Source organism: Dermacentor andersoni, chromosome 1, assembly GCF_023375885.2.
Source record: "Dermacentor andersoni chromosome 1, qqDerAnde1_hic_scaffold, whole genome shotgun sequence".
NCBI classification, from domain to species: domain Eukaryota; kingdom Metazoa; phylum Arthropoda; class Arachnida; order Ixodida; family Ixodidae; genus Dermacentor; species Dermacentor andersoni.
Genome location: NC_092814.1, coordinates 362,977,180 through 363,003,960, shown reverse-complemented (window position 1 = coordinate 363,003,960; position 26,781 = coordinate 362,977,180). Strand labels below are relative to the sequence as shown.

The 26,781-nt window shown below is 48.7% G+C and overlaps 1 protein-coding gene across 1 annotated transcript in view; it reads right to left on the bottom strand.

Moving 5' to 3' along the window:
- The window catches only part of LOC140215386 (uncharacterized), a 62,183-nt gene that overhangs the window by 11,621 nt on the left and 23,781 nt on the right, over positions 1-26,781 (bottom strand). The window contains exon 2 of the mRNA XM_072285972.1: positions 8,057-8,215. Within this exon, the coding sequence (XP_072142073.1) occupies positions 8,057-8,215 (159 nt within the window). The remainder of the gene's footprint in view (positions 1-8,056; positions 8,216-26,781) is intronic.

Here is a 26,781-nt window from a genome sequence, read left to right as displayed (position 1 = left end):
ATCGCACGCAGCGCGCATGGGACGACAAGGAGATGTCTAGCCGCTGATGGGTAGAAATTCTTTTTATACAATAGATTGTTGCCGAGACAGAACGAAGGTGGCGAGCGCGTGAATGCCCGTGGAGGACCCGAACTTCGAAGATAGTTGATAAGTTGCCCGATTTCTAAATTGTCCCGCTGCTGCCGAGCCAAAAGCCAGATATATGACAGCGGAAAGGAAACGACCGTCAACATCAGCATCACTTGACATCGCTGCAAGTGGAGCGCGCGAAAGACGGTTAGCGTCAGTGTACCTCCGGCCAGACTTGTAGGCGATTGTTACATCAAATTCTTGGAGACGAAGGCTCCACCTGGCAAGACGTCCTGAAGGGTCCTTGAGATTGGCTAGCCAACAAAGGGCATGATGGTCGGTTGAACAGACGACCGTATAGATATGGCCGAAACTTAGGTATTGCCCAGACAACAGCTAATCATTCCTCGTCAATGGTAGGGTAGTTCGTTTCTGCAGATGTTAAGGTGCGGCTAGCGTAAGCGATAGCACGTTCAACGCCATCTTGCCACTGCATGAGGACTGCACCGAGGCCGATGTTGCTAGCATCAGTGTGCAGTTCAGTGTCGGCATCTTCATCAAAGTGTCCAAGTAAAGGCGGTGTCTGCAGGCGCCGCTGAAGCTCCGAGAAGGCAGCTCTCTGCTTCGGACCCCAAATAGACGGGATATCCTCCTATGTTAAACGAGGGAGGGGTTCTGCAATGTTGGAAATATGCTCCACGAAGGGTCTGTAGTATTAGTAGAGGCCCAAGAAGCGGCGCACGTCACGCTTGTTGACTGGTGGTGGAAATGCGGCAACAGCCATACTCTTTTCTGGGTCTGGCCGAACACCTTCATTACTAACAATGTGGCCGAGGAACTTCAGTTCCTGATAACCGAAATGGCATTTCTCAGGTCTTAATGAAAGGCCTGCAGATCGAATCGCAAGGAACACGGACTGAAGTCGCTGCAAGTGTTGCTCGGATGTCCGAGAAAAAACAACGACGTCGTCTACATAGACGAGACATGATTCCCACTTAAGACCTGACAGCACGGTGTGCATCATCCTTTGAAAGGTCGCAGGAGCTGAGCATAATCCGAAGGGCAGCCCCTTAATTTCGTACAGGCCGTCAGAGGTTACGAAAGCAGTCTTTTCGCGATCTCGTTCATCAACTTCTATCTGCCAGTCTCCGCTGTGTAAGTCTACTGAGAAGTATCGGGCATGTCGAAAACGGTCTGGAGTGTCGTCTATGCGCGGAAGAGGGTCGACATTTTTTTCGCCACCCTGTTCAGTTTGCGGTAATTCATACAAACCGAATTGTGCCGTCCTTCTTCTTGACAAGTACAACGGCTGACGCCCATGGGCTGGTTGAGGGTTGAATTACGTCGTCGTCTAGCATTTGCTTCACTTGACAACGAATCGCCTCTTGCCCCTTTCGTGACACGCGGTAGACGTGCTGACGCAGGGTTGTTCGGTCGCGTCTGTTATGATACGGTGCTTCGCGATGGGGGTGAGTGTTAATTTCGACGTGGATGCGAAACAGTCACTGAACATGCATAAAATACTTCGTATACGCTCTTTCTGTGTGGTTGACAGCTCAGGATTTACATTCACTGTACTGACAATCACGATGTCACTCTTGGCAGTTCCAGAAAGCTCAGCAAGCGTAAGACCCATTTTATCACTAATATTGCATCACTAATAGTGAGCAATGGCTGCTCGCTCGCTTTGCCAGGTGTTGGTACTCGCCGCTGAAGTTCGTCACGAAAGGCTCAGTCATTCGGCGGTTCAGTGGAATAATGCCGCAGGCGACACAGACTGGCGGTGCATCTCCCAATCGGCGTCAAGAGATGACCACCTGCTGTCTGAAGGCTTGGTCCGTGTCATGGCGTCATTACTTTTCTCAGTTGAGCAGCTAGTTCGGTAGTCATAACAGAATAATCGGCGCCAGTGTCCACGAGAGCAGTGACCAGGTAGTTGTCGACTTGAATGGGGATGTCTGCGGAAACACTTTTGTTTCCGGCATGTTTTTGTTTCCGCCATGCGGCGGTGAAACGGAATCGGCGGTCGGCTGGCGTATCGGCGGAGGAGGATGTTTTATAGATCCGTCAACAGCAGCCCCACCTCCGGAGCTCGCTGCTCCTATAGTTTCCCCGGCGTGGGCTTGAGGACCTAATGGATCTACCCCCAACGCCATGAGCGAACGGCAAGTGTTGGTCAAGTGACGTAGAACGGCGAGGAGATGGAGAACGGGACTGGCGCCGCGGAAGAGTCGGGGCGTGCGTCGGGTCGAAACCGAGGAAGGCCGATCTGGCGGTATATGCACTCGCGGTGTAGGTGATCTGCTTCACCAAAATGGTAGCAGAGTGGCCGATTGTCTGGAGTGCGCCAAACACTGCATTTCCACACGTTTAGACTTGGCCTTGCGGAAGGCAGAGGGCTGGAAAAGTATTGAGGGCTCGAGAAGTGCTGTGCCGTACGTTGCATGGGTGGTCGGGACGGATAGCCGACTGCCGCCGGCATAGGAGACCTTAAGGCTTCGGCGTACGTCAGGAGAAGGGCTGCCTGACCTCTTCGCGAACTACATCACTTAAAGGAGTCACGTGGGATTGAGGAGACATTGCAGGAACTTGTTGCAGCTCCTCGCATATAATACTGCGCACGAGCTCCCTTAGGGTCGACAAATCAGGGGTGGCCATGGACGACGAGAGAGATGTGAAGTTGCTCAGGCGTTCATACTGCGACGACCGCTGCCGTAGCATACGCTCTACCGTTGTTGCGTCATTGAAGAATTCGGCTACGGTACCTGGTGGGTTGCGCACTAGTCCTGCGAACAACTGCTTTTTCACGCCCCGCATCAACAAGCGTACTTTTCTTCTGTCATTCCGGGATCAGCGGACCGGAACAGCTGGGACATATCCTCAACGAACATTGCGACACTCTCATTTGGTCTTTGATTCCTGGAATTGAGAGCACGTGTGCTTGCTCCTTCCGGTCTGAACTTCCGTAGGTATTGCGAAGTTGGCTACAAAATTCTTGCCAGGTCGGCAAACCAGCTTCATGGTTTTCAAACCAGATGCGCGCCGAATCCTCTAGGGCGAAGTAGACATACCGGAGCTTCCGGTGGTCGTCCCATTCATTGACGCTGGCAGCTCGATTGTAATGGTCCAGCCAGTCCTCAACATCCTCGAACGTGTTACCGTGAAACGACCTTGGGGTTCGCGGCATGTTGAAAATCCGCGGAGCAGGCGGAGTAGTGGTCTCTCCACTCTGGCTACTCGTTGAACTGGTTGTCATGGCTGTACACTTTACTGAGAGAGGGTGCAGTTCTGGTGGTAGTCCTAGTTGTCGCCGGCTGCGCCGAAGGTCAGCCTTGAAGGTGTCGCGATCTAAGTTGAGAGCTTCCTGTCGGCAATGTGCATGGAAAAATTTACTTCGCACTTCCACCAGTCACGTTACTATATATATCACAAAAACTATGAAGCTCAATTTAATGGGAGCAGACAGTTCCCGTCCGACACCTTCACTGAGAGTGCGTCTTCGTCGTCGTCGTCCTCAGCGTCTGCATAGCGGCAGAGCCACTAATAGCCAACTGCTGTGCTCGTGGCAATAAGGAAACTAGCTGAGCGTATTGCGCTAACACGGATTTTCCATTACCTTTAGGTACCCCGTTGCTATAATCCAGCACAGACGGGATTTTGCGCCAACATGGGCACGCACGATAGTTTACGGCTCATCAAAGAAGGCGTCCTGGAGCGAAGAAAAGGCAAGCGATGGCCAAATGTGCATGTCGCAGTTCACCTTGGTAAAGCATTTGACTCCGTCGCACATTGCGTCATTGTGACGGTAACTATGCAGCATGGGGACGCGGAACCGGCTCTAAATTCCATCAAGTGATTGTGCGATAAACGTATTCTATAAAAATTGGGAACACATCTTGACAGCCAAGGCCCAGTCACGTCGGTGTTCCACGAGCTTCCATATTGTCGCCGGCACGTTTTCACCTGACACTGATCGACCTCGCCCTAACCGTGCACGGTATCCCACATACTAGATTTACGATATGCGGTGACGACATTACGCTGTAGACCCATTCTCAGTCTCACGAAAAACAACACGCAATCGTTTAAAGGTGTTAGACACCGTTGACGTTTACCTTCCTTGCCCAGGCATGTGAGCCTCGCCAGAGAAAACGACATATGTAACAATGGGCTCAAAAGACAGCCCTTCCCTCTCACTAAAGTTTGTAGGTAGCACCATCGCCGTGTCTTTAACGACCATCCGCATACTTGGCATACCAGTACAGAATGTATTTACCAGCATGAACGCGCATATAGCACAAGACATTGCACTTAATTAAGCGCATCACCTACAAAAAAGGAGGAACCGGAACAGACGTCGCACGGCACCTCGTATACCTGCTCTGTTGATTTCTCGAGCACTTTACGGTTCCCGAACGTTCACAGTGACCCGCGAGAAAATAAAGCAACTTGAAACACTGCACAACGCGGCGCTCCAGGTAATAACAGTGCTACCAAAACACATAAGCGTCGAGGAGCTGCGAAGGTTTGGGCGTCTTGCGAGCCTAGAAGCGACAATTGCCGTGAACAAGAGGGCCACGATGTACGCATGCGACACACTCCGCAAGGAATAGCTCTCCTATCTCACGCTAGCGACGCAGTTGACGAGCTTCCTGCGCTACGAGTTGCCATCGCTCCATTTGACGATATCGATATCGTCAGCAGCACGCCAATACCGCGCAACATGTGGCACAAGCACCAAGAACGACAAGCAGTCTCGGCGCGAAGACATGAAGAACGCGCACGCTTCACCCATACAAACGCTGAACACGTGTACACCGATCCAGCTACCACTGAATATGGTATCGATATTGCGTATCATGCGCTCAAGGCTGGTCGGCCGCAATCCTATGCAATGACCACCAATGGCGGCACATCGGAATTGGAACTCCAAGCTGTCGCAGATGCGATTGAATAACGACACCCGTACACTAAAGCCACCGAACTGCACGTCCACACCGACTCCCAAGCTGTTCTACGAGAGTTTAGCCGCTCCCAGTACACACTAGCTCGACTGCGATTGCCGCCAAACGAACCTGGCTCGCCGGCAAAAACGCAGGCATCAGCGTCATTCTTCTTTGGGTACCAGCCCATGAGCGCACAATTGCCGGCAGTGACAGTGCCCATGAGGCCGCTCGTGCAGAAATCTGCACCCGAGCGGTCGCACATTCTCCCAGCTAAACTATGCCGCATGAATGCTAACTCTACGACCCACATCTTAGACTGAGAAACGCCACGATGCAAAGGAAATGTGCAATTTGCGCCAAGATTTCGTTAGACCCGAACCACCTGCCAGAGGGCATTTCAGGAGCCGGTCAGATATTCCTATTTCGGCTGAAGTTCGGATTCGTCCTGACTGGAGATGTCCTAGAACGCTTGCGCAACTACCGCCCTTAGCGCCCACGGAAATCTCATGTAGTCGGCGGTGCCCTGGACGCTGATGTTGATCGACCGCCGGTGGTCGCTTTAACACACAAATGCCTACAACTATAGGCCTGGCCCGGCAGCGCTCATCTGCTCTGGGACTGTGACGCTCTAGGCTTCCCGGATGCGACACCTGATGTCAGTGGACTTACCACCTCTGAACTACAACGCCTGGATAAGCCCTGCCGGCTCTCTACCAACCGGATCAAACAAGATGCGAACTCGCTTATCGCGTAAGCTACATAGACTGTACTCCTCAAGCCGACTCTAAAGCTTGCGCACTAAATGCCGTCCCCCCTTTTCCGCACTTGGCCATGGGCTGTCTGTTCAATAAAGATTTATTCGCTCAATCAAAGTCTTAATACATCAATCCCGATACAGCAAGGTACAGCACCTTGCCGCTATTTCTGAACAATAAACACCATGTAAATACGTCAAGAGGACAAACTACGCAGGGCGTTCAGAAGCAAAGCCGCATTAAATAACGCGCACCGCAGGATCCAGGCGATACTACGGAAGCGGTCAAACATCAAATGAACACTTCTGTACTGGCCGCATTAGCCTTGCGGCTATTGCATTGCTAGAGGCCGTGGACTTGGCCCCAACCGTGGCAGCCGCATTTAGACGGGGGCGAAATATAAAATACACGTGTACTTAGATTTTGGGACACGTTAAAGAACATCACGGTGTCAAAATTAATCCGCAGTCCGCACTACGGCGTGCCTCATAATCCGATTGTGGTTTTTGCACGTACAGGCCGATAATCCAATTCAAGCTTAACACTTCTGCCACAATGCGATGTGCCATGTGAGCCAATGACTATGATCAACGCTCTCAGAGGTTATGAAATATGGCGCACAACAAAGTCACAAGCAAACACCTCTCCCTGTGTGTTCTGTGTACTACGCAGACAAACAGCAGTGGTGCCCGCAAGGTAACGTTTAACATCAACTCACCACTCTCGCATTAGACTAAACATTGAAGAAATTAAACTTTAGCCGTCAACATCACCGCTAATTATCGTCAATCAAAGCATCCGGCAAGGAATGCTTCGCATACGTCGATTCCCACAGTGCGTGAGATCAGAGAACGAACTCAAGTTATCGACGTTCTGTTTGATAATTTTCATAATCATTCCATTCAAAATCAACTGGAACATGTTTCCTACCGAAGTACATCGGCTTACAACGTCGTGCATTCCAACCCGCACTATCACTCCTCAGCCGCATGCACCTTGGGACACCACGGATATCCACATTTTCAAACAGAGAGAAACGTCTTTATCGTTTCGCTAAACTGACCTAGCATTTCACGTTGGGTAGCATATAAATCTGCACTTGATGCATACGTACTCTTTCTGGAAAACGCTCAGAACCAATTTTATCTAACGCTTTCTCTGCCACGTTAAAAACAATAAATTTTGGCGCGTGATAAATCCACAATATGACGACCATATTTCGCCTTTTGATTCTGGCTGTCCCATTCCATCTGACAGTTGTGCAAGCGCTTTGAATTTTATTTTGTTACTACATATTTTTCTGCGATTTCAAACACCCCGTCACGTGCTTTATGTCATCGTAACCACATAGTCATGCCTCATGTGAATGCACGTGGTGTGGCTCGTCTGATCCGCTCAATGAAAAAATCACTCTGCTTCAGGTTTTGCTTCAATTAGTGCGGCATTGGAAATCAGCTCGATTATTTTATCCAAAATATATCAGCAGTATATCGAAACACGTACTCTACCTAAATAATGGAAAGTGGTTGTACTACATAAATCCGGTGACTAAAAATCGCCTGCCAACTACCGACCCATTTCTTTCACTAGCGGCTGTTAACTACTTGAACATGTAATATTCAATCGCGTAGTTAACTTGCTTGAGCCGAATTCATTTTTCTCTTCGCCACAACAGGGTTATCGAAAATCATTTTCATGCGAAACGCAAATAATATTTTTCACTCATAAACTACACCGCGCTTAAGACAAATCTACTACTGAGTGAATATATGAAATTTTTTCAGATTTTTCAGAAGGATTCGATAAAGTAAGCCATAAACGTCTCCTTCATAAGCTTCAATAACAAAACCTGATTTTAATGCTTTAAGAAGGATATAATGATTTCTAACTATTCCCTGACTTTGTTTTCTCCAATGACCTTCAAATGGGTAGAACCTGGCGTGCCGCAATGTCCTATCCCTGGGTCTATTTAATTTCTCGTATACGAGCGCGAATCAGAAAGTCCGAGAGCCCTGCAGTGTCTGTAACTTTAACAAAAATTTTTCTCTAATGCGGCAAGGAATTGTATCTTCGTTGATGCTTTCGCGTGGTCTCTCTGTCGCAGGAGTTAAAACTTACGAAGCTGTAGTCGCAACAAAAGGTGGCAAGTGCCCCATTGTAAGAATTGCCGTGCTTTTGAAGCACCAGAGAATTATTTATAGCTGAAAAACTACGCAGTTACTTTATTGCAAGCTATCTAGATGCAGTGTGACCAAAGCACAACAGATCTTAATAAATGATACTCACCGTTCGAGTAACGTGCTGATATGGCTCCGACCTTCTTCTGCCGGTCATATCCTGCTGCGAAAAGGCGCGGAAGCTTGGTGTTCTTCATATAATCAGCTGCCACCCTGTCTAAGTGCATGCAGAATGCACGGTCCTCGAGCGACCTTTGCCGAGCAGTGGCTGTGGGCACAGAAGGATTGTTAGCTGTATATTAGACGAGGCTGGCAGCGTAAAGTAATTTTACTATGCCAAGTGAAATACATGTTTTGACGCGTACGACTAAACTGTGAGCGAGTACTCGCCCATGTGTTGGCTGATAACAATGCGGCTTACAATGCACTTGATGTCCAATGAAAACTGCAACAGTACGTGTTTTATATTCTCTGTCATTCCATAAAGAGCGGTAGAGAGTAGCACGAAATATTTTATCGATGATGACATTACCTTTCAAGACTACATTGGCATTTATCTTGTTGGAGAGGGGTTACTTACTTGCACAGAAAATGTTGACCAACGTTTTAGTGCATTTCGTGGCCAAATCTAAGCGCCAGTGCGTCCGTGTTACGTTCCAAGGTATTAAAAAAACTTTTTTCCTGCGATGGAGTTGTTCAGGGAAGCCAGCGAAACTGGTTGCATTCTTAATTTACTTACTATACAATGAGCAGGTATAGTCCTGCACAAACACACTGTCGAATCCCAGCATGTCGCAAGGAACTACACAGAAAACTGCTTTTTGTTGCTGCCTGTGTTTCTATCCTGCGTTTTTCTTTAATGGTTTACCACGCCTCTTCTCACTGTAAAAGAAACCTTTCTGATATTGCAGAAGCGTTGTTTTCCAATCGAGTTTACCTTTGAATTAGGAAATAACAGCGCCAACTAAGATGATCACGAGAGGGAGAACGACACAGGACAAGCGTCAACTTCGCCTATCTTTATTCACTGAAAAATTCACCGAAGATAGATGAAGTTGGCGCTTATCCTGTGTCGTTCTCCCACTTGTGATCGTCTTAGTTGGCGCTGTTCCTTCTTAACTCAACTATATATATATATGCACCATCTAGTCCAAATGAATGTTGTCCTGATTCTTGTTCTTTGTCAGAGAACATTATTATTGTTGTTGTTGATCTGGCTTGATGCGGATGTCGCGTGCGTCGCCCATGCTACAGTGTATCCAGCTAAGGTACCCGATAGTGCGTCAAGATGTAGGTCATTTTCGTCGCCTCCTGAAACACTTCAGAGATTAGACTGCGAAAAAGAAAATTCACGCACCCCGCATATATCTGTTGATCGTTTCAATAAAGATTTAGTTGAGAGTTAGCGCTCGTCCTGTCTTCTGCTAGTCTTCGGCTGCGTCACTTCGCGCTAGAAACCAAGAATAGAAAATGCCTTTTCTTACACTTTTCGACGCTCTTAAAATCAGCAACATTCATTCACCGTCTGCTTCATTGACATGCTTTGCCACCTTTGTCATTAATTTTTTCCCCGACACTGAACGGTCCTCGCTGCTAAAAAAAAAATATTAAATTATGAGGTTTATTGTGCCAAATCTACGATCTGATTATGAGGCACGCCGTAGTGGGGTACTCCGGTATAATTTTGACCACCTGTTTTTCCTTAACGTGCACCGAAATCTAAGTACACGGGTGTTTTTGCATTTCTCTCCCATCGAAATGCGGCCGCCGTGGCCGGGATTTGATCCCGCGACGTCGTGCTTAGCATCGCAGCACCACAGACGCTAAGCCACCGCGGCGGGTGGTCCTCGCGGCTGTCTATAGCTTTCTACGCTGTGTGCTTTCAGAATGCTCGCAACCTCAGTTTGGTCGGAATTTCATCCCCTGCCGCGACGATCTGAGCAATTAGCCTGCAGCAGCAATGAGAGCACCGACGGGATGATGCAACGGGTGGGTAATAGGACAAGAATCCCCGTTCGCTGAGCGGTGGTTATTTGTACACAGATTTTAAGACAGGCCCTGCTGGCTTCCGTTCTCAAAGCATGCCATACACCCCGTAATCGCGTACTGCGTAGATTCGCGCCGCATGTAAGTTGTTATAAGATCGCCTTGGCGTTCGTTGGCCACCGCTGGCCCTTACGCTAATAAACCCCACTAACCATCAAGGTGCAATAAGAGCGGTTGCTGTAGCTGGTGCACTACCATGAGACATCTGGAATGTGGCTAAGCTTCGCTTTCAATACGTGATGCAACGACGGCACGTCAGAAATATACGGTATTTCAGACACACTGACAAGTGGCGCAGCTTGTGAAAAAAAAAATGTACCTAGGCCATAAAGCACGAAAGAGTACTCCGTAGGTCGCCATAACATGTCGATATAGTGAATTGATTGCTGGGGTTTTAAACGCCAAAACCACGATTTCATTATAAGGCATGCCGTAGTGGGGGACTCCGGATTAGTATTGACCACCTGGGGATTTTAGCGTGCCTCCAATGTACGGGACACGGGCATTTTTGCATTTCGCTCACATTTAAATGCGGTTGCCGCGGCCGGGATTTGATCCCGCGACAGACCCTCCGCGGTGACTTAGCACCTATGGTGCTGCCCTGCTAAGCACCAGGTCGCGATTTCGAATCCCCGGCCACGGCGGCCGCATTTGGACAGGGGCGGAATGCAAAAAAAACGCCCGTGTTCCGTGCATTGGGAGCACGCTAAAGATTCCCAGGTGGTCAAAATTATTCCAGAGTACTCGACTGCGGCGTGCCTCATAATCAAATCGGGGTTTTGGCGCGTAAAACCGAACGATTCAAATCACGCAAAATCTTGCTTAGCAACGCCACACCATAGCCACTAAGCCACCGTGGCGGGTATTTCAATAGAGTGGATCTGCGTTTATTATAAGTATAGATTGTAATAATATCGTAGCCTTGTAGAGAAACTGTGAAGTATGATATCCTTAGCTTTTCGGGGGGCTTTGTTACGTTTGAATGAATGAATTAGTTTATTTCTACTGTTTACAACAGAAAGGAAGCAGAAACTAAAGGCCATGTGGCCTGACGGAGGCTTCTGCTCCCGCAACAATTCGGCACGCAGGCCGTACGCAGCAACATGTATCATACATGCATACCGAAATCAACTGGAAAGTCATATTGGAGACTGGAGAGTCATACTGGAGACTGGAGAGTCATACTGGAGAGTCAACTGGACAGTCATTTGACATATTTACTCGAAGGTACACCATAGACGTAAGCGCAAAAGGGTTCTCACTATCAGAACAAAAGAAGTCACAGTTCCGCCTGAAAGGCGAAGCATTGATAGCGATAGCAAAGTATTAGACAACTAGACAAAGTTTGTAGTTTTATTGGTTGTGTAAGTTGCGCTACACATTCGCTTACTAATTAAATTAACAAGTTTGTAGTCACGTGCACACAGGCAAACGGGAACACATTTGATTCGATGACCGCGACCACTCGCAGGCCCCAACGCAATAGTGATGAAGAGAGCCGGCAAACGGGAACACGCTTCGTGCTGTTCGTGCTGCCGTTCGCTTCAAAGCGTGTCAGGAAATTGAGATTAAGCGACCTCCAACGCTACGCACGCGGGAAGATGGCACACATGAAGCCACCAGATATCTCGGCTCACCAAGCTTTGGCAACCGACGCAGGTTTCTTCTAAGATAGGACGTGTGGGCCACCTATCAGCTTTGCTGCGCCATGAGCAGCCACGGACGGGCTAGAGAAGGAGACTTCGCCTGCCTCCCCCTCTTCTTACGCACGCTTGATTACGAGACCTCCGACATCGGGTGCGCGCGAAGACGGCGTTTATCAAGCACCATTCTTCTGAGATCACCCTCGGGGGCCTTTGCTTCGCCCGCACGGCATACGAAGCGTGGGGCGCGATCTTATAACACTTGGACATTATACAAAACATCACGGCGACGCCGAGGGTAACGATGACGGCGAAAATTCGCTGGGAGTGTCATATAGTTTCTACAGCGATAACATGAATAACATAACAGTCAGTAAAACTAACAGCTTATTTAACGTACGTTCGGCCCATGCGAGAATATTCCAGCATAATCTGGGACCCTTATCAGTCAGGGTTAATTGAGAGACTGGAAAGAGTTCAACGTCGAGCATCAATGTTTATTCTATCACGTTACTGCCGCACAGATTATGTCTCCGAAATGCTCGGTTTGCTGAACTTGCCTACGCTCGCTGAACGCAGGCGCACAGCTAGGTTAGAGTTCTTCTTTCTTCTCACTAAAAACACATTCAACATCAATAGTTAACAGTATTTGATAGCACGACAAGGTAGAACGCTACGGAACAAATATAATACTTTTCAAATCCCTCAGATGCACATTAACGCTTACGCATTCCCCTACTTCCCAATAACCATTAACGAATTGAATTAATTACTGGTGTGAACGCGAGAAAGCACCAGTGCAGAACAATTTCAGAAAAACTTGAAGTTACATTGAAAGATGCACGCACGTATACATGCTCACCGCTTATATTTTGGCGGTGGGGGGGGGGGGGGGGGGGGCGGGGGGTGTATGAGCACGTTTGCGAACACTGCATTCATAGTCTCGTATTATTGATCGGGGTATGTGCAGAATATTTCGCTTATGTATCTTTTTTGTTCGCTTGTGTTCGCCTATTCATGTACTGTAGTAATTACCGAAATACTGCTATTGACCTGTTCTTTTTTGTGCTATATGTATTATTGGAATATTCATGTATTGTACTAATTGTTGAAGTGCTGCTTTTGACCCACCCTGTAACGGCCGACATGAGTACATAAATTAAAAAGAAACGATGAAAGGGGCACGCAGGCGCATTCCGTGACTCCGATGCGCTCCGGCAATGGGGTATTCAGACTGTACCGACCAAAATCCGCAGGAGAGCATTTGCATCGCTCAGTGCCACCCGATCGCGCGGCACATGAGGACAAGGCAGATAAGCTGCTGGCGGCTAAATTCGCCGAGGCTTAGCCATGTCATGCTCGTTCGTGGAATTGTGCACAGCTTGTGAACATCCCATGACGACGGTAAGACAAATCGTCAAGGCCTGCACTTCTTAGCTTTTATTGGTCTGGGTCATTTGACAAATAATATACCGGATGTTGTCTGTTATACTATAAAGAATTTTTAAAAAAGTCACCTCTGGCAGATGCCACAATACTAGTGCCCAGAACTATATTGCGCTGCGCAAGGGTATATATAGCCTGTGTATGCCTCATGCCTTTGGCAGTGCTGCAAGGCAGTAGTGAGATTGAGTATAATTATCAATATTTCGTTAATTATATCTTAAGTTAATTGCTTAGCGGTACATACTGCAATCTAATCATTGTAGCATGTGAGTCCTCAAGACGTATTCACTTGGAACCAATTCTCAGGTTGATGCAAGTTCCGAGGTAGTATTTATTTTCAAAGCGGGAGACCAAACACGTTAGCGGTCCAATTATTTTTGTGCTCGAATGCGTAAAACAACTTTTTTTTTTTTAAATATAGGTTGAACAACAGGGCATTTTTAGCGCAAGTTTCACGGCGCATATCTCGATGCCGGTGCCATCCTCAGAAATTGTTCAAACTCGATATGCCTCTCATACTAGCCGGCTACAGTTCGCAAATTGCAATGTACCATATCAGTAAAAATCAATTAGGGCAACTTTGTTAATTAGTCGTATTACAAATTCTGATTTCCTGTAGAGCTAACGTCCACCTCTTCAAACCATTCAGCTCAATTGTGCAATCTGTCACAGGCGATTTGAAAGAATTCCCCATATAGTATTAAAAGATGATGACAATATGTGGTGTTTAATGGCGCAAGGGCCAGGTATGGCCAAAGAGCGCCATGACAAATGGTAATCTTAACGATGTATTCTTAATGGCGTGGACAGTGAATTCATCATGGTAGATGTGACATGGCTGTAAAAGGGCCTAAAAACTGTGGCTGTAAAACTCAAAATCTTGAGTTTCTCCCCAGAGAAACTCAAGATCGCTCGCGCAAAGTTCGAACACATGCTGCAACTTGTCATAATCCGCCCTTCCTCCAGTAATTGGGCATCACCACTTTACATGGTGCCTAAGAGGACGGGAGACTGGCGCCCATGCGGTGATTACCGGGCACTAAACAACGTTGCAGTTCCTGATCGCTACCCTCTACCGAACATTCAGGACATCACGGTAGCGTTGCACAGTGCGACGATCTTTTCTAAGATCGATCTCGTTCGCGCCTATCATCAACTACCGGTCACTGAAGAAAACATTCCCAAGACCGCCATCACCACACCTTTCAGTCTTTTTGAATTTCTCCGCATGCCTTTCGGCTTATCGAACGCGGGCGAATCCTTTCAGCGTTTCATCGATCCCGTCACCCGAGGCTCGCCTGTCCTTTTTGCATACATTGACGACCTTCTCGTCGCCAGCTCTTCCGCAGAAGAACATCACCACTTGCTGTTGTTGTTTTCACACCTTGCCAGTCAAGGAATTGTCATCAACGCCGCCAAGAGCGAATTCGGTCAACCCGAATTCGATTTCTTCGGTCATATCGTCGACGCTACCGGCATTCGACCACTGCCATCCAAGATTCGCGTCATCGAAAACCTTCCCCGACCGACCACACTCACTAAGCTTCGCCAATTTCTCGGATTCTTCCATTTATACCGCAAATTCATTCCCGATTGCGCCGACTTATGGCTCCGCTAGACGCTCTGCTGCTAACCAAACGTAAATAAGTGCTTCAGTAGACTGCAGAGGCCACCGACGCTTTCACAACAGTCAAGTCTGCCCTCGCCGACGCCGCGCTGCTCAGACATCAAAAGCCACACGCGCCCATTGCAATCATGACCGACGCTTCAAACACCGCCGTTGGTGCCGTTCTGCAGCAATTCATGGACAATGCGTGGCATACACTCGCCTTTATCTCCAAAAAACTAAGGCCAGCGCAGTCCCGCTACAGCATGTTCGGCCGTGAATTACTCGCCGTTTACCAGGCTATCAGACATTTTCGCCATTTCCTCGAAGGCCGGGCATTTGCTGTCTTGACTGACCACAAGCCCCTTGTGAACCGTTCGGCGTCCTGTTACTCGCCCTGCGACAGTCGACACCTTTCCTAAATCTCGGAGTTTACCACAACGTTCAGCCACATCAGGGGCACCGACAACGTTCTAGCGGACGTTCTGAGTCGCGTCAATGCCGTTTCCACGTTGACGTCAGAACCTTTCATCATCGATGTCGATTTACTCGCTAGTCAACAGCGTGACGACACCGAACTTCGTACACTCCGGAATTCGTCAACGTCCCTGAAATTGGAGGACGTCGTTGTGAGCCCAGATGGTATGTCCGTCGTTTGCGACACTTCTACCGACACACCTAGACCATACATTCCGGCATGCCTTCGCAGACATCTATTTGAAACAGTGCACAATCTGTCGCATCCTGGCATACGCGCGACACAGAAGCTCCTTTCCAATCGTTTCGTTTGGCCTCGGCTAAGCGCGCAAGTTCGCGGTTGGGTTCGCTGCTGTTTGTCGTGTCAACGCTCAAAGATCCAGCGTCACCCCATTCCGCCTGCCAAGTCTTTTCTTCCACCGGATGCTCGTACCGGATACCGTACACCTGGACCTCGTCGGCCCTCTCCCACCTTCGAAAGGTTACTGCTACATACTGACATGCACCGACCGTTATACACGGTGGCCAGAAGCTACACCTATATCTGACATCTCAGCGCCCACTGTTGCAGCAGCTTTCGTGTCTACGTGGATAGCAAGGTTCGGCTGTACATCCACAATAGTCACCGATCGGGGTCGGCAGTTTGACTCAGCCCTCTTCAACGAGCTGCTCAAACTAGTCGGAACGACACGTTTTCGCACGACTGCTTACAACCCGCAGTCCAGTGGACTAGTTGAACGTTTTCACCGGCCTCTCAAGGCCTCCATTATGGCGCATGAATCGCCGGACAACTGGGTTCTACATTTGCCTCTCGTCTTACTTGGCATCAGAGCCGCACTCAAGAGCGACCTAGGTTGCTCCTGTGCTGAGCTAGTCCCGGCACTCACCTACGCCTTCCGTGCGATTTCCTTGTCGCCACCACCAAAACTCTTATGCCATCACCTGGCGACTACGTTGCCGAACTGCAAGCTTTCTTCAGCCAGATATGCCCCGTGCCTGCACGTTAGCAACGCAAGGTCTCCGTACGTTTCTGCCGCACTCACCTCTGCTACCCACGTTTTCGTGCGTAACTGCGCCGTGCGGAAGCCTTCGCAGCCACACTACTCCGGGCCGTATTGTGTTCTCGAGCGTTGTCCGACGACTTTTCTCGTGAATGTCAACGGCCGATCAGAAACAATTGCCCTGGAACGTCTCAAACCCGCCTACATTGAAGCACCCGCGCCATCGGCCCCACCAATGTGCGACGCAACTCTGCTGCATCCTTCAACGCCGCCTCCGTACGTGACACTCAAGACCAACGCCAAGACACGCCAAAACACGCCGCGCCACGTGGACTTTCCATCGTTCGTCGAATTTTTCCTCGTTTCTAGGGGGGGAGCCCTCTGTAGCGGCAGCAGCATCGGCGTCGCATGAGAATTACGTAGACACTCGCGTCTACGCGAGGCACGAGCGGCTAGAGTTCAGAATGGAGATTAAAAAATGCTACGCTAATAGATCGAGTGTCGGTTCTTCCTCTCCCGCAAGAGCTCGATACTTTACCGGTCTACGTGGTCGCTCGTCACCACAAGGTGTTTAGTGGGGATCTCTTTGTCATCCCGCCTGATCTTTATTCTTTGGACATTCGTAAGGTGCTGTTCCTTCCAGCCTTCAAGCACCTCAGTTTCATTCAAGTCCAGGAGATCTTGTTCAGATACGACTCCGCGTGTACTGTTCAAAGAACGATCCGGGTTTATCGAGAGGCGGGTACTATTTCAACAAGTTCAGATAGTTTCTTGTACTGTTTCTTGTCACTAACTTCGATCACCGCTGGCCATTTTCGTGACCTTGTAGCCGGGACCTAGTTTAAAAGTAAGACATTTTGCGACAACAAAGGGTGATAGAGTTCTTGCTGTTTTATCAGGGTTTTGACAACTTAAGACATGGCACTGTGGGTAAATTTATTTGGTCTGGCCGAAACGTTTCAAGGGAATCATCGGTGCGCCCTCTCTTGGAAAGAGGGCTATCCGGGAGTCGGGGGGAATGATGAAAAAGCCATCAAAATAAATATCACTTCCGTAGCTACGCCAGCCGCCCACCACCGAGCCCAACAAAGGGACGCTTCGGAGCCTAAAAGCAATGAAGACGCCAGCTGTGCATAGTCACTATAACCTAATATAATATACCCAAAGTTGGATAACTACACCAGGTTAACCCTTGCCACCTGGAAATCTCGAAGTAAGAAGAAGGGAAGAGAAGACAGGAACGATTGAAAGTGAGAGAGAGAAACGAAGCTTGAAGTGAAGGACAGGAAAAGGCGACTGCCGATTTCCTCTAGGTAGGTCAGTCTAGAGGTGCCGTCTATGTGAAGAAGACGACGCCGAATAGGTGTGTTGCCTCCGCCGGGGGGTCTTAAAGGTCCAAACACCCAGCATCGGCTCAACCCCCAGGATACCCCAGGATCCTCCTTTCCCCAGACACGGCTAAGCCGCGCACGGCTACACGGGAGAGGGGCCAATCCTTGTGTGCTCGCGTACGTGGTGTCGCAACACACCAAACGCCTGCTGATGCCGACGCCCCTGCGGGAGTATAGTGTTAAACACCCCGTATATTACTTAGCGAAGCGTGCGACGCTACGCCGAGCAACTTATAGAAAAATCATCTTTCCAACCGCTGACCTCACTAAGTTGCTTTCAAATTGCCCTTAGTAACGACTTTATCGTTTTGAAAACATTTCTCATTTATGACAAATTCTCGACGCATAGAATTTTACTGAGCAAGCAGTTTGAACCCGGAAAATTTATTTCGGGCACCCGTCAGCCAGTGCTTCTCGCTACGCCGTTGGCCTCTCGTTGCAGCTGCCAGACATACCTCATTATCTTCACCTTCTCACTCAACATATTGTCACGTAGAGTGACGGTGAAGAAGGCAGTAAAACTGGGAATGACGAAACTAGCGTTTTATTGGGTGAACCTGTGCTCTCAAAAACAGGATACACTCAAAGAACAGCGATATAGCAGCGAATACAGTCGGCGATCGTCGAAAATCTGATCTGCCGGTCAAGCGCGCCGGCTCTTATACCCGAGTCATCGAAAGTTCCAGAGTAATCGGTAGTATGCGTGCCTTCGAGGAAGTTGTAAACAATTCGGGTCGCGCATGCAATCAGATTACACAAGCTTTGGTGGCAACAGAACCATCGATAAGAATCTTGAAATTTCCGATGCATTTGGGCGCGTCCCGCGCTGCCGAAAAAAGATAAACAAATCGACGAGTCAATGTTGCCTCTCAAAGAGCATCGTCCCTATGCTACAAACATAATAGGAGAGTGAAACACAACAGGACATTTATTAAACAAAAGTAACAAAACAAAGTCCAAAATAACATAGTCCAAATGAAAAGAAAGTCCAAGGTTCAGCTATACAAATTACCAAAGTTCCTTAGCGCTGGTAGAACGGCTTAAGTCGCACAACATGGACTCTTTTAGATCGTGAACAGCGCCGCTGTGATTGCGAAATGCCGTCTGGCCCGACCTCGTAATGGTGTACGCCAATGCGTCGGATGATCTTGTAGGGTCCGAAATAGCGGCGTAAGAGCTTCTCGCTAAGTCCTCGTTGGCGTATGGGGGTCCAAACCCACACACGGTCGCCGGGCAGGTACTCGACGTAGGGTCATCGAAGGTTGTAGTGTCGGCTGTCGGTCCTCTGCTGGTGGCTACTTCAAATTTTTTTTCGTCGGTGACATACGGCGGTATGGCGTCGAGAGTCGTCGTCAGGTTCCTGCTGTCAACCAGCTTGAACGGCGTGATCTGGGTTGTTTCTGCCACCGCCGTTTTGTAAGCGAAAATTACGTACGGCAGGACGGCATCCCAGGTCTTGTGTTCGACGTCGACGTACATTGCTAGCATGTCGCCGAGGCTCTTACTCAGGTGCTCCGTAAGACCATTCCTCTGTGGGTGGTACGCAGCTGTCCTCCTGTGGCTTGTCTGGCTGTATTGCAGAATGGCTTGGGTTATTTCTGCTGTAAAGGCCGTTCCATTGTCGGTGATGAGGACTTCTCGGGGACCATGTGGCAGCACGATGTACTGGACTAAGAATTTCGCCACTTCTGCTGCACTACCTTTTGGCAGAGCTTTCGTTTCAGCGAACCGGGTGAGGTAGTCCGTCGCCACGACGATCCATATATTTCTGGACTTTGAAGTCAGAAAGGGTCCCAACAAATCCGTCCCGATCTGCGGAAATGGTCGGCAAGTAGGCTTGGTCAGCTGTAGTAATCCCGCTGGCCTTTTCGGTAGTGTCTTCAGTCGCTGACAGTCACGGCATGTCTTGACGTAACCGGCCACGTTGGCGGTCTGGCGCTGCCAGTAATACCTTTCCTGTATCCTTGAAAGCGTCCGGGAGAATCTGAGGTGCCCAGCGGTTGGATCGTCATGTGCGGCATGTAGTACTTCTGCCAGATCTGCCATTCAGGTTGCTGGCCGCTTCATCATCATCATCATCATGATCATCATCATCCTGATTACGCCCACTGCAGGGCAAAGGCCTCTCCCATCCTTCTCCAACTGCCCCGGTCATGTACTAATTGTGGCCATGTCCCTGCAAACTTCTTAATCTCATCCGCCCACCAAACTTTGTACCGCCCCTTGCTACGCTTCCCTTCTCTTGGAATCCAGTCCGTAACCCTTAATGACCATCGGTTATCTTCCCTCCGCATTACATGTCCTGCCCACGCCCATTTCTTTTTCTTGATTTCAACTAAGATGTCATTAACTCGCGTTTGTTCCCTCACCCAATCTGCTCTTTTCTTATCCCTTAACGTTACACCCATCATTCTTCTTTCCATAGCTCGTTGCGTCGTCCTCAATTTAAGTAGAACCCTTTTCGTAAGCCTCCAGGTTTCTGCCCCGTAGGTGAGTACTGGTAAGACACAGCTATAATATACTTTTCTCTTGAGGGATAACGGCAACCTGCTGTTCATGATCTGAGAATGTCTGCCAAACGCACCCCAGCCCATTCTTATTCTTCTGATTATTTCCATCTCATGATTCGGATCCGCCGTCACTACCTTCCCTAAGTAGAAGTATTCCCTTACCACTTCCAGTGTCTCGATACCTATTGTAAATTGCTGTTCTCGTCCGAGGCTGTTAAACATTAGTTTTCTGCAGATTAATTTTTGACCCACTCTTCTGCTTTGCCTCTCCAGGTCAGTGAGCATGCATTGCAATTGGTCCCCTGAGTAACTAAGCAAGGCAATATCATCAGCGAATCGCAAGTTACTGAGGTATTCTCCATTAACTTTTATCCCCAATTCTTCCCAATCCAGGTGTGGTGCGTTGACGGCGAACCCTCGCAGTCCCATCTCGTGGTAAGGACATCGGTGGTAGATGTCCTGCTTCTCCGCAGTGATAATAAATCGGACAGTGGTCAGGGGCGTGCCAAGCGTCAGTCTTCCTTAGAATGCTGTGTGGGGGGATGGGCTGGCGTGCTGACGGGGGCAGGGGTGGGCGGCGGAACTGTGGCGTTACCTGGCCCTGCCGAGGACACGGAGGGGGAACTTGACGGCGGGCTACGGCGGCGTAAGTCATCGCTTCGGGCTGTGGCTACAGCATTTGAGGGACTACGAGTGATTGTTGTAGCTGCTCACGTACGACGTCGGCAATCAAAGGCACTTGAGGCGATGATGAAGGGAACAACTTCTAAAGTTCCTCCCTCACAACTGCTCTGATCGTTTCAGGCTAATCGTCGGTGCCCAGTGATTGAACTCCGGTGTGGCTCGTCAAGTTTCATGCGGCGGCTGAATTGTCGGTTCCGCACTGCCAGTGTTTCCTCCATGGTTGTTGCTTCGGAAACAAATTCAGCAACGGTACTGGGTGGGTTGCGTATCAATCCGGCGAAGAGCTCTTGTTTTGCCCCACGCATGAGGAAGCGAAGTTTCTTCTCAGACATATCCGGGTCAGCGTGGCGGAACAGGCGCGTCATCTTCTCGATTAAGATAGTGACACGTGTACTTATCTTTATCGGGCGACCACGCTTCGCCGCCTAACAAATGCTATCACACAGCGCGGGACGCGCCTGCATGTATCCGAAGTTTCTGGAAAGTTATCGATGCTTCTATCCGCGGTCTATTGTCGCCGAAGCTTGTGTTATCTGATTTCATCGCCTGACGCGAATGGTGTAGAACTCTGTGGAAGGCACGCGGGTCCCAACGATTAGTCTGGAACATTCGATGACTGCTCTATAAAAGCCGACGCGCTTGACCCGCTGATCAGATTTTCGACGATCGCCGACTGTGTTCGCCGCTATCTTTGTGCTTTAAGTGTAGCCTGTTTTGTGGGCACAGGTTCGCCCAATAAAAGCTAGTTTTGTCTTTCACAGTACTGCTACTGTGTTCTTTAACGTCACTACCACGTGACAATAGCTATGTTCTCGTTGGGTAGTTGTACTCTGGTTTCTAGCGTTTCTTCGGCCCTTTCTTTGCGCACGACGCTCGTAAAGGTCCGCAGGAAGCCGCTTTGGAACAGGTCCCACGTTGCCAGAGTCGACTCCCGGTTCTCGAACCACGTTCTGGCAGCGTCTTCTAAGGCGAAGTATAGATGCCGCCGCTTGTCATCGGAGTCCCAGTTGTTGAAAGTCGCGATTCGTTCATGTCTCGAGCCAGGTTTCTGGGCCTTCCGAAGATGATCCATGGAAGGTTGGTGGGTCCCGAGGTGGTTGCAGCAGAATGGGGGACGCTGGAGCAGCCATTGGGGTTTCTGACTTGGGCTTTATCCCTCTGGTCTTCTCGGGAAGAGGTCCGTGTTCAGGTCGCAGTCCTTGCTACGTACGGCTTGCTCGCTGGTCCTCGGCGACGTTCGTGTTGTCTTTGGGTTTCGGACTTGGATTGCGGCGTTGCGAGGGCGTTCGATACATGAACGCACTAGCACCTCCACCAGATGTCACGTGGTAGTGACGGTGAAGAAGGCAGCGAAACTGGGAACGACGAAACGCGTTTTATTGGGCGAACGTGTGCCCTCAGAAACAGCATACACTCAAAGAACGGCGATAGCAGCGAACACAGTAGGCCATCGTTGAAAATCTGATCTGTCGGTCGATCGTAGAGTAACATAGTAAGCGTAAAGAGTAGACACTCCCATAGGCGCCTGCGGCCGACTTTGGCTCTCAGCGCACTTAGCAGAATTGGCGAAACGCACCAGCCTCCAACATGGTTGCGCACGCTGCCTAATCTCGGAGGCCCTAATTTCAGTTTCGTTTCTTGTATTTTTTTTTTTCTGTGGCCCATACCTTTGCTTAAATCGCGTGATTTCATGCAGGCGCTTGTGCCTCTGTTTATATGTTCTGACGACGAGCGCGAAAAGGTGTTTCACTCATGTTGGTTTCATTTAAATTCATATTTGCTGTTTCAAGCTGTAACTTAGCGCAACAATCGTGCCAACTCTTGAGTGAGTAGAACTTTATCGCTTATGATATTGTACGTCTAGTAGCTCACGCCAGCAGGTGTATCGTAAATAAATGTGACGTGTTCCTTAAATATAAATCAACTTGCTGCACAGTCAAGAACACGAAAACAGCAGACATCAATTTATTGCAGCAAGATTGTAAGAGGCAGATACATGAAAACGGGATCAGCAAAATGCAAGTAATACGGGTGTCACACGGCGCACTTTTAAATGCGATCAAGCCCTATCCGATTTGAATTTCTCGGTCACGATTGGTTCTTTTGCGCAACCTGCGTGATCGGGCCAATAGCAGTCGCGAATTTCAATCCGGATCGGACTTGATCGCGATTGAAAGTGGTCGTATGACACCGGTATAATGGAACATAGTCGGAAATTATTAGTGTGATGGAAATAACTTTGCACAAGCAAAACACACAAAAGACGTGTTGCAACTATCCAGATAATGAAAAAAAAAACTGCGCATACACGACAGCAATTAATTTGCACAAGATGGGATTGTTTTAGAAGGGAAAAAGTATATGACGTTTTTTCTTGTACTTCTGTGAAGGAGGGTGAATTAGGGCAGCAAAATTATGTGAATGGTAGCGTGCCGAAATAAAATGGCTGTAAAAACAGTTGAGCACGCACCAACATCTTAGTCTCGAATGTGTAAGCCAGTGTGTCCGTCATTAAACAGCTGCAATCAAGCACTTTTATGTTGGGGGTCTTCACCTGCTCTCTTCGAAGCTTTGCAATCGTCTTCTGATACTTGGAATTTTGCCCTTGAGTGTGCATGATGTCCTTTGACTGTACAGTGCATTTTGAGGAAATGGAGATTCCTGCAATACGTAGAATGACAGACAGAAGGTAAGCAATACTGGAGGCTTCAAAGCTATTGAATGTAGACGCTACGTTCCTTCGTATAAGCAATACTGGAGCCTGGAAAGCTTTATAATGGAGATGCTGCGTTCCTTCATGTAATGAGTATTTTTTTTTTGTTAAGGAAGTACTGTTATAAATGCTAAGAAACAAGGAACTTTCTACGGTAACGACTCCATACACAATTAAAACATGAAAACACGTATCCTCAACCCAATGCAGAACAGCTAACAACGCTCGAGCGCACATAGCTTGCTACAGAGTTTGGGAGAGAGCGCACTATTGCCATACTGCAAATATTGCACGTGTACCGCTTTAGAAATAGCTACATTTCTTTTGCAAACGTAGAGCACCATACTTTATCAGCAGTCGCCGCGCGTATAATAAAGCTCTCTGCACAGAACGGCCTGTGTTCATAGGCTGCATTTCTTAACGAACCATTTTATTTTCTAACTTCGTCATTGTATTGAACGTGCCTCGCAGCTCGGACGCTGCCGCATCGCTGTTATCGCTAGCATCACCGCTCATTGCTGCGCATCAAAAAAAGAATACGAAATGAAAGTCAGCGTAGAAAATGGGCAGCAGCTGTTCATGGCTGCAAGGCCCCCGTCACTCGTTCATGCAGCTAACAGTGACATAACGAAATGCGAAGAGAATAAGTCGTTAACAACGCGCAAAAGAACTTGCTGTGGCCTTACCACGAAACGGCGACGAAGCAGACGCTGGCAGAAGAACCCAACAACGATGCTCAGGTGCATTTTAGAGAAAGAGCCCGTCGACGCGGTCTGACTAGGCTTCGCACATGTTGGGGCGGCGTGCGTCTATTTGTCGTACAAAAATCCCTCACGTTACCTGATCCTAGGTGCCTAGGGACAGCATCGTTTAGGGATTCTTGAGAAGGCGCGATGCTGGCGCCGAGCGACGCCCTGGCGTGTTCGTCCTCGGCGTGATCGTTGTCTGGACCGCGCGTTGTTCAACATTGCTCATGTGATTGTGCGTGCGTTGCTTGTGTGTTGGTTGTAGGTTCTGTGTTACTTGGCGGAAAGCCGTGAGTAGTGGCGATGCGGCAGTGCGACTTTGGCGTCGGTGAGCTCTGGCAGTACAGAATCGGCGTTGTGCGACCCGTGCTTTCTTGAGAACCCGGCGGTGATGACAATTGAAATATCGAAGTGGCCTAGCGCCTCGGCAGCGAAGTTCTGCGAACCGCGATGTGGCGTCGCCGTGTCCGACTTTGCTTAACGGACATCGAGGGATGTGCTGCTCGCTGCAAGTCATGTAAATGCAACTGCGTCGACTGCCCACTGTTCAGCGCTTAATGTGTGTTTGGTGTGCTGTGCTTGAAACGAGTGGTGCAGCCGTGCAGCGGGGGTGGCGAAGGAGCAGAGTGGCTTAGGGGCTCCGTTTGCGCGTTCACAGACATGTGCTCCCGTCTTGGTCTCATTAGCGGCTGTCGCGGGATTGTGGTGTGCTAGCTCCTTGCCTAGTATGAAGTTTACGACGCTAACACACAGCATGTTCACGTTTTTCCGCGCTATATGTCATTTGCATGACGGCCGAGTTGAAAACCAGACATATGTCTGTGTTCTTTGCGTTTGTGTGTTGTAAATTACTTTCTATTGTGGAAGTTCTTGGAGTCATATTACGCAAGGAGTGCGAACGTAAACATAAACACAGATGTGTTTCTGAAATGTTGAATTACCCATAATACCCTTTACGACTGATAAGTGAGCTACATGGCCTGTGTGAATCAGCTACCGTATGTTGCGACGCTCTTCCGTGTGGTAGACTGATGCATGGTGCGCGTTTATTTCTGTACTGTTGTAAAAACCATTTGTTTATTCACTCAATAGAAATGTACGGCTTCTTCGCCGCAGTACACTTTAGTTGCCCGGTGTAATATTTCCCGATCTTGTGGGTAGGTGGCGCTGCCGCTGGCTGGCGCGCTCAACTCTGACGCTTGCGTGCGCGATCCTGCAGCTTACAGTACCGAAACTCGCTGGAAGTCTGCTTTCGCCTTTCTTTTATTTCCCTTGTGGCATGCTTTTTTTTTCGCAGCATGGCCCTGCCCGCCACGCGAGCTTGGTGCAAGATCCAGCGCTGGTTTCGGCAGACAAGTACGCGAACGTTGTTTGCTGTATCCGCAGTTGTGGCTCTCCTAATGAAGTCTGAGAGGTTTTTATTTGTTCGTAGTAGCTTACAGGCGATTAATATTCTTCCTCTGTCATACCAAGAAATAAATACCATGCATTCTGAAACGTATTCTTGGAGTGCCCCAACATAAAAAAACAAGAAACCATGAAATTATCGGGTTTTACGTGTCGAAACAAAGATCTGATTATGAAGCACACCGTTGTGGAAGATTCCGGAATAATGTTGGACTACCTGGGGTTCTTTAACGTGCACCTTAATCTCAGTAAACTGTTGTTTTCGCCCCATCGTAATGCGATTGCCATGCCCAGGATTCCAAAAGTGAAAGCTGCTTCTGCGTAGCCGGAGTGCTAATTACGCAAGAGCCTACACTGAAAACAATGTAAGCTGATACATGTAAACTGAAACTGGGCCAAGCACCATGGCACCGCATTTGCAAACTGTATACCACGGAGTCCTCTTCTTTTGGCGAAGGCAGCACCGAAGCTTCTAGCAGGGCTGGTCGAGCTTAGTAGAGCTACATTGCAAAAGGAACATTAAACAGTAGGCCACAACTCAGCATATACAATATCTTTATTGTATATGTACAAACATAACAGACTATCCACAATGAACTCGACAATGCCTCACTCTCACTGGCACCGCCTCATCTTTAGAAGCTTTCGCTTTTCTCTCTGCGAGTTTCTACATTTGTTTAAAGCTTTCGCGAGGAAATGCAGCCTTGTAAGGGCATAAAACTTAATAATGTTGGCTGTCACTTCGCGGTCATGGTCTGAGCAGCCAACCACAATAAGTTTGTTTCCTTGAACAAAGCTTAGAAAACAGGTCATGCTCTTGGCATGTAGCTTGTTCCTGCTAAAGAAAACAGTAAATGCATTTTCAAGTTCTGTCACAAGTATTTCAAGTGGCTTGGATGGGTAAATCAAGCCACCATGGTCAAACTCTTTAGTTAAGGAAACATTATCGTTCGACGTGGTTTGACCAGGAAGAATGCAAAGTGAAGACGCACACTCAGGACATGAATTTCTCTTCAGTGACTTCCGCACGACATATCCAGCTATATCGTAAATTAATCGGCTGTCACTCTTTTTCTCTGCGTAGTCCTTGTGGTCAAGCAAGCAGCTGTGTTTTTTCACCACAACTGCAGCATCTTTCAAGTTCCCTTCATCTAACAGCCTGTC